Source organism: Manis pentadactyla, chromosome 1, assembly GCF_030020395.1.
Source record: "Manis pentadactyla isolate mManPen7 chromosome 1, mManPen7.hap1, whole genome shotgun sequence".
Classification (NCBI taxonomy): domain Eukaryota; kingdom Metazoa; phylum Chordata; class Mammalia; order Pholidota; family Manidae; genus Manis; species Manis pentadactyla.
Window position 1 is genome coordinate 20,036,950 of NC_080019.1, and position 16,959 is coordinate 20,053,908.

Consider the following 16,959-nt stretch of genomic DNA (forward strand, 5'->3'; position numbering starts at 1 on the left):
CATCTGGTCCACAACACAGTAAAGGAAAATTTCAAATCCTTATTATGATGCCAGTGGGGCTCTGATGCCAAAGCCTGTCAGAGATAAAGTTGTAGATCAATTTTACTTATGGGTATTAGGCAGAGATCTTAAATAATGCATCAGCAAATAACAGCAGTACCTTAAGACTATAATATTTCAATCTAAATTGAGTTCATCCCTGAAATACAAGAGTGACTCAAAATTAGGGAATGCATTAATATAATATACCATATTATTATTAAATCAAAGGAGAAAATCTTTAGCAGAAGCTAAAAACACTTGATAAAATTTACATAATTCCTAATAACATACTTTAATATAAAGCAGAAATTGTGGGTACTTCCTGAAAATGATTTAAAATGTGTATTTGAACCCTTAAGTTAGTATTTTTGATTATTGAAATGCCTAATGTTGAGATTGTGACTTGGCTCACAATTACTCGTTAATTATTGTCCTGGAGTTACTGGACAGGAAAGGAGAGAAAAAAAAAACCAGAGATGGCATGAAAACTGGAAGAGGGGAACATTTTGCAATATTTACAGATAATGATTGGACACATAGATAGCCCAAGAGAAAAGACTGAAGAATTATTATATATACCAAAATGACCCATTTAGATGAAGGATTAAAAGTAATGACCAAAATCAATAGCTTCCTTATATACAAGAATCAGAAAATGCAGTGGGAGAATAGGTCCTATTATCAATGCAATCCAAAAAGATAAAAATTTGAGTGTAAGCCTAAATCAAGAAAAGATAAATCACCCAGGTGTAAGCCCACAGCAAGTGATGAAGAACACCTGTTTGAAGAAAGCTTTGAAGTTCCACTAAGAGATATGAGAAAAGTCTCTTTGAGAGGAGGAAATGATCATATCCTGCTGGTGGGGATAGAGTTGGAGCAGCCTTTTTGAGGCAATTTAGCAGTGTACAGCATGGCTGAAGATGCCCCCTCCTGCTTCAAAGGTAATTTCTCTGCTACAAAATACAGATACTCATTCAAAGTTTTGCAGAAATATAGAGCATGTTCACTACTGCATGCATCTCTCAATGCAAAAATCAGAAACACATAGCTTTTGGTGGCAGGAAAGAGGGTTAAATAAGTTACGGGATGACCATAAGAAGAAACATTCAGTCACCATTAAGCGGAATGAGGTAGATTTGTCAACACGGTTACTGATTGTGGTGGACGCACTATAAAGTGAGCAAATGATGCAGGCCCTTGAGTGCCGCTGGGACCTGGGACTTGATTCTAACCAGTGCAAAGGTGATGGGATGTCTTTCCCATGGAGAGAGAGGTTCTCCTGCTGGCCTGGAGGAAGCACATAGCCATGTGAACTGCCTCTGGACAGGGCCACATGGCCAGGAACTGCATAGTTAGCAAAAAGTCAGAACCCTCAGTCCTACACCTGCAAGGAAATGCATTCTCTCACCTGAATAAGCTTCAGGGCAGATTCATCCCCAGTTGATCCTCCATAATGCAAGCTGGCTGTCACCTTGATTACTGTGACCTGATGACCTGAGCAGATGACCCAGTTATGAGGTGCCTGGACTCCTGACACATGGAAGCTTGCTTATATACATTACAACGCAAATCAGAAAACACACTAAATGTACTTTTTCAGGCTTTGAACTTGTGATTTGTTGCATAGCAGTCGTTAATGAATATGCTGAAATTTAATGATCTCCAAGGCACTGGCATCTTGTCTTACTCTGATTAAAATAAATAAATAATCTCATGCCACTTACTGATACAAGTTCCCTTTCATACCCTCATTTATTACAGTCCGGTCACCCTGGCCTCCTTGGTATTCCTGGTATATGCAAAGCACCTTTCCACCCTGAGGCCTTTGCTCTTACTCATTTATTTCCAATGTTTGAAATATGGCATGTTCTATAGTAGGTACTCAGTTAATATTTGAGTAGACATTTAAAAATTGAAGTGTGGAACGGTGTCTCAATTATCCTGTATGTTAAAATATTACAAAGAAATTACAGATATACTACAGATATGTACAGGCATAGACATAGGCAACTTTTTAAATTTTCTTAGCAGGAATCAAAGAAACTATTGACAGTGATTACCTTGATGGGGAGGAGGGGGACTCAATATTTTTCCAATATTCTAAGTGTGTCAGTATCGCCATCAACAGTGTTATCAAGATGGGATTATAGCTTACTTATAGTTTTCTTATTTGACTTAAAAAAAGTAAACCAACTACCACATACTTAAATTTATATTACAGAATAAAAAATAAATAGTTCTGTATATCAAGGGTGTAAAAATATACATCAGTTTGACTGATTTATTGGTCCAAAATGGAAATCACTGGAGCAATCGGGCTTCAGTTTGAAGAAACTTTTATCAGTGAGTCTGAATCGTTTTGAGTTAGAGCTCCGTACATTCTCTCCATCCGTCCTTTCTGACGAATGAAGCCTGTGTGTGGCCGTCTTATCTATCCTTAGGTGACAGAGACTCGAAGCAATGGGGAGAGAAGTGTTTGCACATATGATCTATTTAACACAATATACTTATTATTAAGTGCTTATATCTTGAAGTTAGTTTGGCAGCAGTTGTTTTGCTCATATCTAGACTACCATCTGGTTATATACACACATGATAATCAGGTGAAGAAATGAAATAATGACAGATTTATGAACTTCTGGCTGATTAAATACGGCCACAAATTGCTTCATACTCCTCCCCTAGGTTTGTGAAAATCTGTGTCCCCTTTTCTTAGATCTTGGTGGGCCTTGAGATTGCTTTGATCATTAGACTGTGGCAGAAGTGACTCAACTGTGGCTTGAGGAGCCTGGCTGCTTCCACTTCCTTTTGGAACAGTCCTTCTGGGGGAAGTCAGCTGCTGTGGAAGAAGTCCAGCCACCCTGACACTGCCACACTGTGAGGAAGTCTTGCTTGCTGTACAGGCGGAAAGAAGAGACAGGTCCAGCCAGCTCTAGCTGTTCAGCCTTCCCATGCCAGGTGTCAGATAAATGGAAAAATAGCTTGGTCATCTCAGACCCCAACAGACCAGACTGAGGAACCTGACCGACAGCCAGAACTGAGGTTTCAGACATACGGCCCCCATCACTGTCCCAGCCATCTGCAGTCACTTCACCCCGGCTGAGGTGGTGCCATGCCCTAACACCTGAGCCGGAGTTAGGAGTATAATAAAATGGTGGTTGTCGGGTCCCACTAAGCTCTGGAGAGGTCTGTGCACAGCAATAAAGAGAAGGAATGGCCCACTCTTTCCCATGAAATGAATTTGGGGTTAGTGAATTCTGTTTCCCTATTGATTTCCAGAGGAAAAGGGAATATTTTTAAATGTTGCATATTTAAAGAGCAACATGTTATCTGCATCTTTTCATATGATTCAAGTTCTAAGAATGAAAGTACAGTGCAGGATCTCCAGGCGATCAACTGTCTTCTTTCATTCTTCTCCCCTTACGGGCAGCAGTTGTAGGGCTTTTGCCAGCTGGCTGAGTTTCCACCTACCCTGACCTCTGCTCTTCCATCCTTCCTGACACCCAGAGTTCGTTTGTCAATTGAACTCTCTGGCCTTTTTCAGAGGAGAGCTCAGTCCTACTATAGTACCTGTATAGTGTTTTCATTTACTCATTTTTGTGTAAGAGGATATGGGAAAATAAAATTAAAATGCCTGTAGGTGCTGTGGCTTTCCAGGAGCTGAAGGGAGAGTGGTTAGTAGACTCCTTGAAAACAATCTCTGTCCATGTCTGGAAGAATTACAAGGTTAGTATTTCAGGGGCCAAGCAAAGATGCCTTTACTTATAATATATTTATGAAATGGTAACGGTTTACAAGGCGTTTTCATGTATTTGTTAATATCTGACATGTTCTGCTTTTGGAAAGAGAAAAGCAGAATAAAAGGAATAGTGAGACTAATAAGATGAGATTGCTCCCCGAACAGCCAGGGGCACCCGTTTGGCCTGTCAACAGCAGACGGCAGGTATCATCAGAACCCAGCTCATGGCTGACGTGGAGGAGGCGAGGAAGGGAGCTCAGGTCTCAGCACTGTACACTGTGTGTTTATCAGCAGGTGAAGAAAGGTTGCTGTGCCCTGCAGAAAAGGGTGACAGGTCAGCTTGACAGGCTTGCTTCTCTGTTGAGAAGAGTGAGTCACTTGCCTCAAATTGCTTGGTAAGTAAGTGAGACTCTCTTTTGGGATGGGTATGTATTTTCTCACTCATAGATCCATGGGCCAAACTATTCATGCCCTGCATGCTGAGTTGGTACCTTTTTTGGAACGCCCCTAGTCTCAAACTTGTAACACTTTGGTGACACGGAACTCATTATTTCCCAAATTACCCTGCCCAAGAGTTGTGTAACTTCACCAGCTCAAAAGTTTTTTTTCTCTCATATTCAGCTGATATGTGCCTTCCTACAGTTTTCAACCCATTAGCTGTGATTTTAACCTTCAAGCCAAATACATGCTGAATCCCTCTTCCACGTGGTAGTGTTTTTGGAACTGGAGAATTGGTACTGTGACTTGTTGGATTTCTAATTTCCCACCTTCCTGGTCACATTCTGGGATGTGATTTATAAAAAGACATATACATTTGGTGGTTTGTCCTTGATGGCTGGCTCATAGCTCCCCGAACCCTTAAAATTTTCCTGAGCTATAAAAGCAGTGGGAGCATCCTTGTTATGTCTGGTCTCTCGTTCCTAGTTCCTGAAATGCTCCAGAGCCGTAGAGGTAAATGGGTGTGTTGTTATTCCTGACACACGCCTTTCCACCACAACTGGGTTTCTATGAATGAGGCGACCTTTGGAAAGCAGCTAAGGATGGGGGCTGCTGGTTGCCTGGGGAACCAGCCATGAATAGAGGATTGGAACTTTTAGTCCCACCTCCTGATCTGGGAAAAGAGAGAGGGGCTGGAGGTTGAATCGGTCACTGATCCCCAGTGATTTAATCAGTCATGTCTGTGTAGGGAAGCCTCCCTCCATGAAAATCCAAGAGAGGGTTCAGAGAGCTTCTAGTTTGGGGAACCAGAAAGCTTCCACATGCCACCATGCTGAACCCCAGACTCCATGAGGACAGAAACTCCTTTGCTGGGGTCCTTGCCTTATCTGTCTTTTCATCAGGCTGTCGAATCTCATTCTTTAAGATCCTGTGTAATAAATTGGTAATCTAATGAGTAAATGGGTTTCTTGAGTTTTGTGAGCTGCTTTAGCAAATTAATTGAACCCGAGGAGGGAGTTATGGGAACCTCGGATTTACAGCCAGTTGATCAGAATCCCAGGTGACAACCAGCACTTGAGATTAGTGGCAGACATGGAGGGCATCTTGTGGGACTGAGCTCTTAACCTGTGGAATCTGATTCTCTCTCTAAGGTAGATAGTGTCAGAATTCTGTTGAGTTGTAATATATCCAGTAGGTATTCGAGAATTGCCTGTTGGTATGCGTGACTAGACCCTACCCGTTGAAATTGGTGACTGTCTTGCCAGTGGGTTTCAGCCCCAGGCAAGTTCGCTATGGATTCAATGTGACCACAGATATGATAGTGGAATGTTGTTGGGGCGAAAGTATTTATTACCCGGCTTGTTCTCCCGGAGGTAGGTTGAGCACTAGAATTATGTCTGCATCCAACAGTCTGCAGGTTTGTAATCCTCCGTCTCTGCCTCCGCCCAGAGCACTGGGCAGAGCCCTTTATATAGTGACTCAGTCAGTAATAGCTTATTGCCTACAGGTGTGGAAGCAGTAGCCTAGCAACAGGCCAGTTACATCATCAAGTGGTTTAGGTTCAGTGAGGATCCTGGCCATAGGAACCCCAACTTACCCCACAGTGACTAGAATGTTTACACTCCACTGGAGAGATTTCTGTTTTTAGTGATTCTTTTACTGCATAATGGAATGGAATGCCCTTGTGTGGTCCAGTCCATAAGAAGCTTTGGGAATCAAAAGTTATGCATGGATTTTTGACTGCATGGAGGGTCAGCACCCCTGACTCCCATGTTGTTCAAGAGTCAACTGTGTATTACTGTCTAATTAACGTTAGAACCCTCTGCATAGTCCCAACAAATTGACACTAATTAAGAATTTGTTAGAAATGAGATTTTGGGCACCACTCTAAAAGTAGAATCTACATTTTAGCAAGACCCCTGATTTGTATGCACTGATTTGTATTTGTAAATATTTGAGAAGCACTGGTCTAATGCTTAGTCCATATTTATACTTCACTAGTTGTCAAATGATACCTTTCATAGAAAAATCACCCCCAGTGAAGGATCCAGTCTGGTATCACACACCGTGTTTAATGATCATCGTGTGTCTTTAGTCTCCTTTACTTCAGAATGTTTTTCTCAGGCGTTGTCTTTCCCCACACAGGTACTTTGAAGAGTATAGGATAATGGTTTTATAGAATGATCTTTACTTTGACTCTTCATGATTGGATTCAGGTTATGTGTTTTGAGGGAGGTGAATGATGCTGATTCTTATTTGTGCATCAGCTGAGAAGTCTTGAATTGCTTGAGGCTTGGAACATCTGGATGCTTCTACACTCACATCTGGTGCCTGGGCTAGGATGACTCAGAGGCTTGAATCCTCTGGACTGTTGAACAAGAGCTCCCTACCCAGGCCTCCGCAGAAGGCGCGGGCCTCCTCACAGTGCATGACAGCCCCAGGGCTCTGAGGGAGTGTTCTATCCAACAAGACAGAGATCATAGGGCCTTTTACAGTACAGCCTCAGAAGTCATACGGCATCAGTTAGGCACATGCTCCTGGTTGATGCGGTCGGGAGTGTGTCCAGATGGGAGGGAGAGGGGACATAGATCCAACTTCTTGACAGGAAGGGTGTCAAAGAATCTGTGGCCATGTTTTAAAACTGCCACAGGTGGTGAATCGCCAGATTTCTTAATGAAGCACCTTTTTTTCTCTTTGTAATTAACAAGGATCCATTAGGAGATACTGTGAGAATACTAGAGTATACTGTTCCTTGTCAGACTTTACCCTTCAGCGTAGACATTCACTGAAGGCTCCTGTGCATTTCTGAGCTGGGATTTAAATGACATAAAAATCTTACACATAATGTGCTCATCTTCCAGTAAATAAACATATAATGAGAACAAACAATGTTGGATTCTCGAAATCTTCCTGTGACAGATATGCATGCATGACCCAATTTGAGAGGTACTAAACATTTCATACTGATTTTGGCACCAAACACTTGATTATTAGAATGTCAACAGAAAGAGAGATGAAGGGCTTCTGCTCTCCTCTGTATGTGGATCTATGGCTATTTTATCCTGACTGTTCTCTCTCCTTCCAGTGAAAGGAATACACTTACCACATCATTGCACCATTTATCATGATTGGAAACATTTGTGTCAAAGCTGGTCCTAGGCGAAGGAAATCTTCCCTTTTGCACTTCAAACGTAGCTACTATAACTGAGAGTTAGCAAGTTCCAAACTGACGTGTGATATGAGAATCAAAGCATTAACCTTTTGAGACACAGGAACTAGGGTGATGCCTCCATCCTATTTAAGATTTACTAAAACAAATTGTGCAGTGCACACTCAAGGAGAGATATCAGGCCCCAGTAAATGTGACCCTCACATAGATGTGAGTTGGCAAGGGTGAGTGTCTAAACATTGGGCTGTTTGGAATGCTTTTAAAGTTATGCATGAATATTTTCTAAACCCCTAGTTAGAAACATTTCAGTTGGGAGGTAAAATCTAGTTGTGTCCTGATGTGTTTAGAAGTCTAATCTTGCCCTAAGCTTATTCCTAACAGATGCATGTAGCAGAGGTCACCTTTCATGTGTAACTAGGGACTAAATACTGGTAATTCCTAGGAGCCTGAGGTCCACATGTAGTTGTACTGATGTATTGACTCCTTTAAAATGTGAAGCAAAAGTTGGATGTAAAAAAAAAAAACAACTGAAGAAGAGTTACTAAAATTTTAACAGAAATGTGTCTGTGTGTGTGATGCTGGGTGGTCTCGATCTTCCGTAAGAGCCTTTTTCTCTAGTTTATCAGAATTCCTGTGGATGTATATGAATGTAATATAGAGGAATATGATATGTATTAGTTATCACTTTTGGAATGTGAATACAGTATAATTTGAAAAACAAATTTACCTATAAATGAAAATCAAAACTATTCCCATAAATTTTAGGAGCAGTGAATAAATATGAAGGCTGATAAATACCCTCCCCCTCCAGCCATGCAGCTATCATAAAGTACTACCATTGACTACTTTCAAAACCTTTAGGCATTTGATTTTATGAGAGCAAAATGGGGAAAAGTGTGTTGCATTATCTCTTAAATATGTAGGCCGTGCCTGGGGGCATACATACTTGGAAAAGGTTTCAGATGATTCTGATAAATATAATCATATATGCACCTTCAGATGTTTTCTTCACTGTAAATAAAATTCAGACATTTCCCTTGGAAAATTAATAGGTCCATGGCTTATTTTTCCTTTCTAGGGAAATGGTCAGTCAATCCCAGCCAAATAACGAGGGGTCACGGCTTGTATTCCAAAATAAAAAAATGGCATTCATCTTGAAAATTTCCTAAGATGATGAGTCTCGGTTCTAAATGAGTTTGCTTACATTCAGTTTAAAGTTTCATAGGTAACGCTGAGGGAGGGTCCTGCTTCTTGTCATGTGTGGTTAAAGTGAAGGTTCCTGTGGCCAGGATTCTCACCTGTCCCTGGTCCGCTGGCTCACTACACACGTGTGGGCAATACATTGTTATTGACTCTATATGAAGAGCTCCGCCCAGTGCCCTGGGTGACATGGTGGCATGGCTGCAAGGCTGCAGGAGAGCAGAGCAGAGGCTGGAGTGGTGGCAGCGTCAAGGACAGAGATTGAGACAGCTGCAGGGGCAGAGAGGACCAGGGACAGAGGCCAGTTTGCTGCATGCAGACTCGCTCTGAGTGGACAGGATTCAAGTGATTGACCTGCTACTGTGCGAATAAAGTTGGGTATAACCCTTTCACCCCAAGAATGTTCTGTCATTTCTTTGGTCACATTGAATCCATAGTGAACTTGATGGGGCTGAAACCCATTGGCAAGACATCATGGCCAGAGAGAGCCCTGGGTGGGGAGCCCTCTCCTTTGTGCACTGTGGTGGGTGGGCTTCCTGTGCTCTGATCCTTGGTGCTCTGTTAGGACGAAGTGATTTCTAAGGAACGCTTGAGTCCTAGAAAGATGAAGGGTGAATAAAAGAAAAGGAACTTGGAGGCAAGTTGTACACCAAAATTGAAAGAGGAAAAGGAAGAGGAAAAAAAAGGGATATTTGGTATGGGGTACATTTTATCATTGATGTAGAGTATATTTCTTCAATATTATTCTAGATTTTTATTGATGAAATGTAAACTTTATGTTTGCATGTGAGCAAAGGATACCTTGATTGGAAAAAACTCTAGGCATTGACTTTTTAATCAGTGAAGAATATTTGCAGACATTTGGATTATGAAAGTTAAAGTTACAGCTGTGTTTGGGAAAGTGTTTTTTTTTTTTTTTCTGACTTTGGAAAGTGTATGCTTGTGTTTCCCAAATGTTTGCAGGTGCAAATTGATAAAACTGCACCTGGAGTGTTTTTAAAGGTTTGCAAACCAGAAAACAACATTTTATAACTGGGAATATATGTTTGCACTATGAGTGTAAGAGTGATGGAACCTTTGGCTTAAGCAGGAGGAGCTCACTTTCTTATTCGATTGGGGAGAAAGCTATTTAGTGAATGTATGAACATTTCTTTAATGCCGTTAGGTTCCCAGGATATCAGAGCTATGTGTTATTATTAGTATTACCTTTGTTGGTTTCATTGGACAGTAGAAGAACCAGGACACTGAAGAATTCGCAGTTAATGCCACTGAAAATGCCACCTGTTGGCATAGTTTGGGTATGTCTCATTTTATAAAGTCTGGTTGATAGAAGGTGTCATTTACTGAACTCTCACAGTCAGAAACCAAAGTCAGTTATGTATTACTCTGTTTAGTACATAGCGTGCTGCAGAGATCAATGTGGTATCCCCATTAGGACTTGGGAAAGGGTCTGTAATTGTATCCATAAATTAAAACCAAAAGCTTAGAAGGAAACTTTGACAAATTCTACCCATTTGTTAAATTCTAACAAGCACATTTTCTGCTTTCCTTTTTTTCTGTTGTAAACTAAAGTGGACTTACTCCTGGTAAGTCAGGGACATGGTCAAAGCCCTGTGGGGTGAGTGACCACTGGACTGGGAATGCCTCCTGTCCTCCCTCCCATTCTTACTGGCTGCCCTCCTTACTATCTTCTGTGACGCGATGGGAAGGGCCTCATGCTGATGGGTAGCGGTAGGACTCCGAACGTGACCCTCTAACGTGCTCCAGTGTCAGTCTCACAGATGTGTGTGTTGAGGCTTGTATCAGATAATGCATATGAAAGCGCTTTGAAGAGTTTCAGCTATTAAACAAAATCTCCCTTGAAGAGGAAGTCATGCATCAGGGATAGTCTGTTGGAAAGAAAGGGTCAGAGCCAGCAAGATGGGAAACAGATTTTGGCAGTGAGGTCTTGGTCTGGGAATAAAGCCTGAGTCTGCCACTGACTAGTGGTATGAATATGAGCAAATCTTTAACCGCAGGGGCCTCAGTGTGTTCAACTGTGAAATAAAGGGGTTTGCCTAAGTGACACCTAGGATACTTTCCAGCTCTGAGATTCTGAGTTTTAATGAACCAGAACAAACGTAAAGCCTTAGAATGTTTCCAGCATTAAGCCTGAACCCACCTAGTATTTCACCACTGGACCGAGAGCACCTCCTGTCCTCCTCCATTCTTCCTGGCTGCCCTCCTTACTGTCTTGTGTGATGTGTCCCTATTATCAATTCTAGTTAATTTGCTATAAAAGACCTATATTTAGTCTTGGGGTAGTGCTGCTTCTACCCCAAGACACGAAAAGTTTTCAGAGCTCAGTGTGTACCGTTTCCATGGTAGCTAAATGCTAAAGTTGTAGATGGAAGGTTCAGGCTACCTTGGGCCAACTTAGGCTCTACAACCCCAACGGGATGAGCATTTGCCTAAATACACTAGAGACGCTGAAGTCGAAAGTAATGATTGGCCATTTTGTAGTTAGGTATTTTAGAAAGAAGATTGGAAATTTTATTTTTATCCCTTCTTTCTATGGTAAAGGTTCATTAAAGGGAGTATGCTTTGATTTCCAACTGTCTTCTGGTTATACATCTGTTATGGGTAGATGTAGTTACGTGAGATATGACATCCCCAAAGAGGATATAATATGAATGGATTTAACATGACTGGGTAATGTTGGAGGCAGAGGAGCGTGGTGACTGAGACATGCACACTGGAATCAGGAAATCTGGGTTCACACCTTTGTAGGTCAAGTACTTGGCATAATGTCCAGGATATTCCAATTACCCAGTAGTTGCAAGTATTAACGCAAGATGATAGGAATATACTAGTAATCTATTACAATAAAGACTGGTGGGCTCTTCTGTAGAAGCACTTTTTTTTTAAAAGATCTCATTGTCCTTAATTTCCTTTAACCATACTAATGATTATTTCAGTTGAATCAAATGCTACAGGTTCAAGTTGGGTACTAAAGCAAAATTTTCAGAGACCATCCTTTTTTTCTGTTCTGTATAAAGTATTTCTGGGAGAAGTAACCCAGTTATTTCCACATGTGGCCCCTGGTTGCAGAAAATGAAGGATGCAGGGAGGTATTTCTATGTATGACTGAGTCCCATGGGCATAAACATCCAGTTTGTTGAGTCTGTGGATCTGTGACTCTGAAAAATAGTGCCAGACTTGTGTTTGTGCTAACACTTGTGGGAGACTTGAATAAGCGCTTACTTACCTGAAACACCTACGTGTGGAGTTTTGTTTTTTTGTCATTGGATTGTCTGGTTTGAATTTTTTCTTTGGTATAAATACGTAGGTGCAGTGAAGAAATTTTCTACCCTGAAAAAAGTAGGTTTTGAGTAGACTTGCTCTCTTAGTATTGCTTAAGGTGAGTTTATGTTGGTAGGGAAGTTAAGGCAATGAGAGATTTTGGAAAGAGACCTGGGCATTAGAGGCATTTGCATCTATGCAGTGGCTCTAGAATAGGACAGTCTAAATTTACAAATTAGAATTTACAAAGCCTAAAGCGTTGTATTTGAAGATGACACACATCTTGGCTACATAGAATAAAATAAGCTAAGTTTTAACTTCTAGAGTCAGATTGCCAAAAAACGGGTTTAAGTTTTTAAAGTAAAGAGTTTAGTATTTCCTCCTAAACTTAAAAAGAATATCCTTTTAAAGTATTTCTGGTGTTTCAGAGAGAATCATGAGAGCATAGCTTTGTAGCTCAAAAAATAGAACAAAACAAAACAAGACTTGCGAACTTGAGTTCTCAAGGTGGTGCTCTGGCGTGTAAAGGTAACACATTGCTCACTCACGAAGACAGCGCAGTGATGCCGAGGCTATGTAGATGTCCTCTGTTTTGCTTATTCTAAACAGACATGGAATGGTACAGCTGATTTTCTTTTTTACTAAGAATTACATTTTTTTTTTTCTTTTTAACTGGCAATAGGGGCGTCGGAATCAGAGTTGAGTTAGGCTATCAACTCTACCATTTTCAAACTGTGGCGACTTGGGCTAATTGTACAATCTTTGAGCTTTTATCATTTCAAAATGTGGGGAATGATACTTACCTCAAAGGCTGTGCAAAGTATTAAAGTGCTTTGGAGAAAGCCTACCACCTGGTAGGTGTTTGTTAAATGTATTCGACGCAAGAAGAAGGAGCTTAAATCTCAAAATTTCAGTGTGCAAATGCCGAAATAAATACACAAAGCACTGGGGATGTACTATATGTGATCATACTGCAAATACCAGTAACTACCAGTTATTTCTGGCTCTGGTGTACCAAGTTGTGTATAAACATTTTCCAATTTAATCCCTGTAATACTTTGAGAGGTAAGTATTATGGTCCTCATTACACAAATGAGCTCAGAAAGCCCACGGCTTTAAGGAGTATGTCTGAGCATAGCTGGGAAAGCATGAAAGCTAGGATGGTCCCTTCTGGGGTTAGCGCCTGTTCTTTGCGACCTCCTAATAAGCTGGATGATAGGTTGCCTCTTTGAAATGCTAGTGTAACATGGAGTTTATTGAGGGAGTGGTTGATACTTAAAATCTTTGAGACATTTTACTCCTGATTAGAACTTGGAAAGGTCCAAGGATTGTTTGCCTATGTTCAGTGCCAATTTTTCTGAAATGATTGTTTTCCTGTTTTGATTTTGACTTTGGGCCCCCCAGCACAAATGTAGAATGATGTCAAATGACTGTCTAAGTGAGTGTTTCTCAGCCTTGACCACACAAAAGAGTCACCTGGGAGCTTTAAAATGCAAACCAAAGAAAAACAGGGCCAAAAAATCTGTAGCCCATTTCCCGCTTCCAGATATTCTTTATCCTCTTGAGTTTTGTTGAGACATAATTGATGTGTAACATTGTATTAGTTTAAGGTGTACAATGTTACTGCATTAGTTTGAGGTGTACAAAGTAATGATTTGATATATGTGTATATTGTGAAAGATTAACATAATAAATTTAGTTAATGTCTGTCACCTCATATACGTAACACATTGTTTTTTCTTGTGATGAGAACTTTTAAGATTTATCCTCTTAGTAATTTTCAAATATATAATATGGTATTGTAATGATAGTCACCATGCTGTACATTACATGCCTAGAACTTATTTATCTTATAACTGGAAGAAATTTGTATCTTTGGACCATCTTCCCCTATTTCCTCCCCCTTTCCCCCCTTCGACTCCACTGCCTCTAAGAACCACCATCTGTTGTGTTTTTATTTTTTTGAGATTCCACATATAAGTGAGATCATAAAGTATTTGTCTTTCTCCGACTTATTTCATTTAGCATAATGCCCTCAAGGTCCGTCCACATTGTCACATATGGCAAGATTTCCTTCCTTTTTATGGCTGAATAATAATGTCCCAGATATTCTGATGTAAACTGAACAGCATCATGAGTATTTTGGAGACTTCCAGTGTGTCCCCTGTGCATCTAGTCACACTCCCAGCTCCCTGCTTTGGAGTCTGACTCTCAGACTGGGGCTGTCCCGACAGCTCACTCCCCGCTCCCCCCAACCCTCTCACCTCCAGTTGAAGGAGGAATGCAGAGGGAGAAGGGGAAACAGCAGTCATCAGCGTTGATATCCCAGGAAGGTCTGTTCAGAAGGTTAGCAGCTATCCAATGCCAGTTCTTGAGATACAACTTTTCCACTATTTATTTAGGCTTGGGATGTATTGGCTGTCTGTATGGTTTGGTTTGCTGTTCCAGTAACATCCTAGAGGCATTTGCCATGTTTGTAAAGGTAAAACTTAGGTAAGTCAAGGAGCTGTTCCAAGAGCTGGTTACACGCGGGTGTTTTCTTTCAATGGGATTCAGTTTTCCCATCTCCCCTTCTCTCCTTCACCCCGGACATCCTCTCCTCTTTCCAAGCTAACTTCTTTCCTGTTCCCACCACACCACAACCTTCTTTAATTGGAACAAAGACAGAAGGCATTAAATCGAGCTGTGGATGGTTGTCTAGACAGCAGGGAATTTTTTAAGGCAGATAAGTAGTTTGCTATTTGCCAGCATGCCCTGTCGGAACACAGAGTCTGTGGAAATCTGGTGTTAGCAGGTTACCAGTTGGAGCACTAAATTAAATGTTCACTAACAAATATTTGTCCACAGTAATTTAGATCATTTTTTATTCTGTTTACACATGAGGGGGCAGTATGGTACTGTAAAGCGAATGCTCTGTTGAGATTGTTTATTATTATTGGTATATAATAATTCTTAGGTGAGAACTTCTAGACTATGTGATTTTAACTCTGACATGGTTGTTAGTTATTCAGTGTGATCCATGTATGTAAGAGATACCCTCCCTTGTATACACAGGTCACATGCCTATTTTTATTCCTTAATTTCCTTGCAACCCTTGGGCTTTCATGCAGTGCCTTTTATTGTGAATTTTCTATCTATGTTTGGTTTAATGTCAGCTGGCTTTCTTCCTATTTCCTGCTTCCACCTGAAGAATGCAGCTCTTTTGGAGATGCACTGTCTGTTAGGTTGATGTCTCTGAATATTTTATGACTTCGTTGAAGGCTGAAGGGTCTCCAGTGTTGCTGGGGACAAGAAACCTCTGAACTCAGGTCTTGGCGGCTATGGAAGGTCTATTATAAATCACCTCTGTATGATATGTATCCCTTTATGGCACAGATTGCTTTTCTCAACAGGAAAAACAATGCTAAGCAAAGAAGCAGCACATTTTAATTAATGTTGTTATTGCTGATATCATGAAAGACACTGTAGATAATCAAGGTGCAAAATATTTTAGGTTGCATAAATGGAGGGGAAATTATTAAGAGAAATTGGAGGGTATTAAATGAATTGATGAAATCTACAAAACATTTTATGAAAAAAGGTCCATGGGAATCTGAAAGGTAATTTCATAAGCACAAGCTATTTTTAAATGTGTAAAAAATATTTGCCGTCATATGTTACTGTTTATGTAGTCTGAAAAAAAATTGAGACCAATATTTGGCATAAATATAACCCTGTATGGAATTTAATGGGATATTTGTTTTTCATGTTTTATCCTGGCTACTTCCTTTGTGGATAAATAGCTGTGGTATTGTCTATACCTGGTAAAAATAACTATACTTGTTTAGTTTGGGAATGCATTTATTTTGAAATATAATGATTTGATGTTGCTTTTACTTTAATGAGGTATTTTATTTTCAAATCTTCCATTAAAAAATACATAAAAGGCTTAAGACCCATACCCTAAATTGGGAGAAATGAATTTTTGGCTCCAGCCCCTTTTGGATGAACTCCAAATCAAATGTTGTTTGATATTCGTTTTCTGTTAGAATACACAGGTTTCTGTTCAGGGAAACAGTTAATGTCCTTTATGCTTTCATGGCAGATTTTTAGGACCCTGCCTGATGCCACATTCCCTGAGCCAGTCTCCCTCTCAGCATCACCTCCAAACGCTCCACCGAGGCAATCGAAGAGACAAGGCCAGAGGACTAAGAGGCCCATCGCTGTGTATAATCTCTGTCTTGAGCTGGAAGGTGGTAAGATGTTAACTATACATTTTTGTTGGTGCATTTTGAGACTATGATCTATATCCCCCAGCAGGCCATGGGATTTAACTCCCATTCCCTTTAAGATGATCGTTGCTAAGGTTAACAAGGACAGTAAAGCTTTCCTATCTGGGAGAGAATGCAAGTTTCAGTTTTGTGTTTGTATTTGCTATGCATGTTTCCTTTTTTATTTTTAAAAGACAGCTTTAATTTCTTTTTTGGGAGACTTGTGTGACCTCCTGTGAGGTTACATAACCCTGAGACAAATGGAAGGGGAACTAAAATTAAAGCAGATCTTTTATGAGAGGAGCTGATAGAGTCTAATGTTAAATTCATCTCGATTAAAGGCACAGTTCACCGTGGCCCCGGAGTCGATGGCCTCTGTACCTTACTTGCTCCATTTTTGACTTCCCCCTAAGGCAGGTGTCTCATCAGATGGCAGGTGGGGCAGGTTGACTTGCTTTCTTGGGGCCAGGCTGAGTGAACTGAGCTGCACTGGGACTCTAGCAAATGGGATTTGTCGAGTCCCATCCATGTTACCATGTTCCTGTTAGTTGTGTCATGTGCTCATGTTGTCTCAGTATTGCCAGATTGCCTAGTTTTAAAAAAGAGCCTGGAAATTTGAATTTTAAATGGTGATCCTTACAAAACAAGACCGTGAGCGGTGTGGAGGCTCCGGACTGCTGACTTGTAATCATGTGGTTATCAGTGTGGAGAGTAAGAGGCTCCTGGTCCGGAAACCTGCGTTTTCAGCAGGCCTGTCAGAAACTGTGACTCGCTTGTTGGGAGACCTCACCCCTGTTGAGGACATTTCCTGAATTGGAAATTAGTCTTCATTTTTCTTC

At 40.7% G+C, this 16,959-nt stretch overlaps 1 protein-coding gene across 3 annotated transcripts in view; it reads left to right on the forward strand.

Annotated features, from left to right (window-relative positions):
• The window catches only part of ARHGAP10 (Rho GTPase activating protein 10), a 277,456-nt gene that overhangs the window by 202,245 nt on the left and 58,252 nt on the right, over positions 1–16,959 (forward strand). For 2 of the 3 annotated variants that reach the window (XM_057493417.1, XM_036910128.2), the window contains one exon: positions 15,955–16,105. In XM_057493417.1, coding sequence (XP_057349400.1) covers positions 15,955–16,105 — 151 coding nt within the window. The remainder of the gene's footprint in view (positions 1–15,954; positions 16,106–16,959) is intronic. The other variant, XM_036910129.2, reaches the window with a different exon arrangement.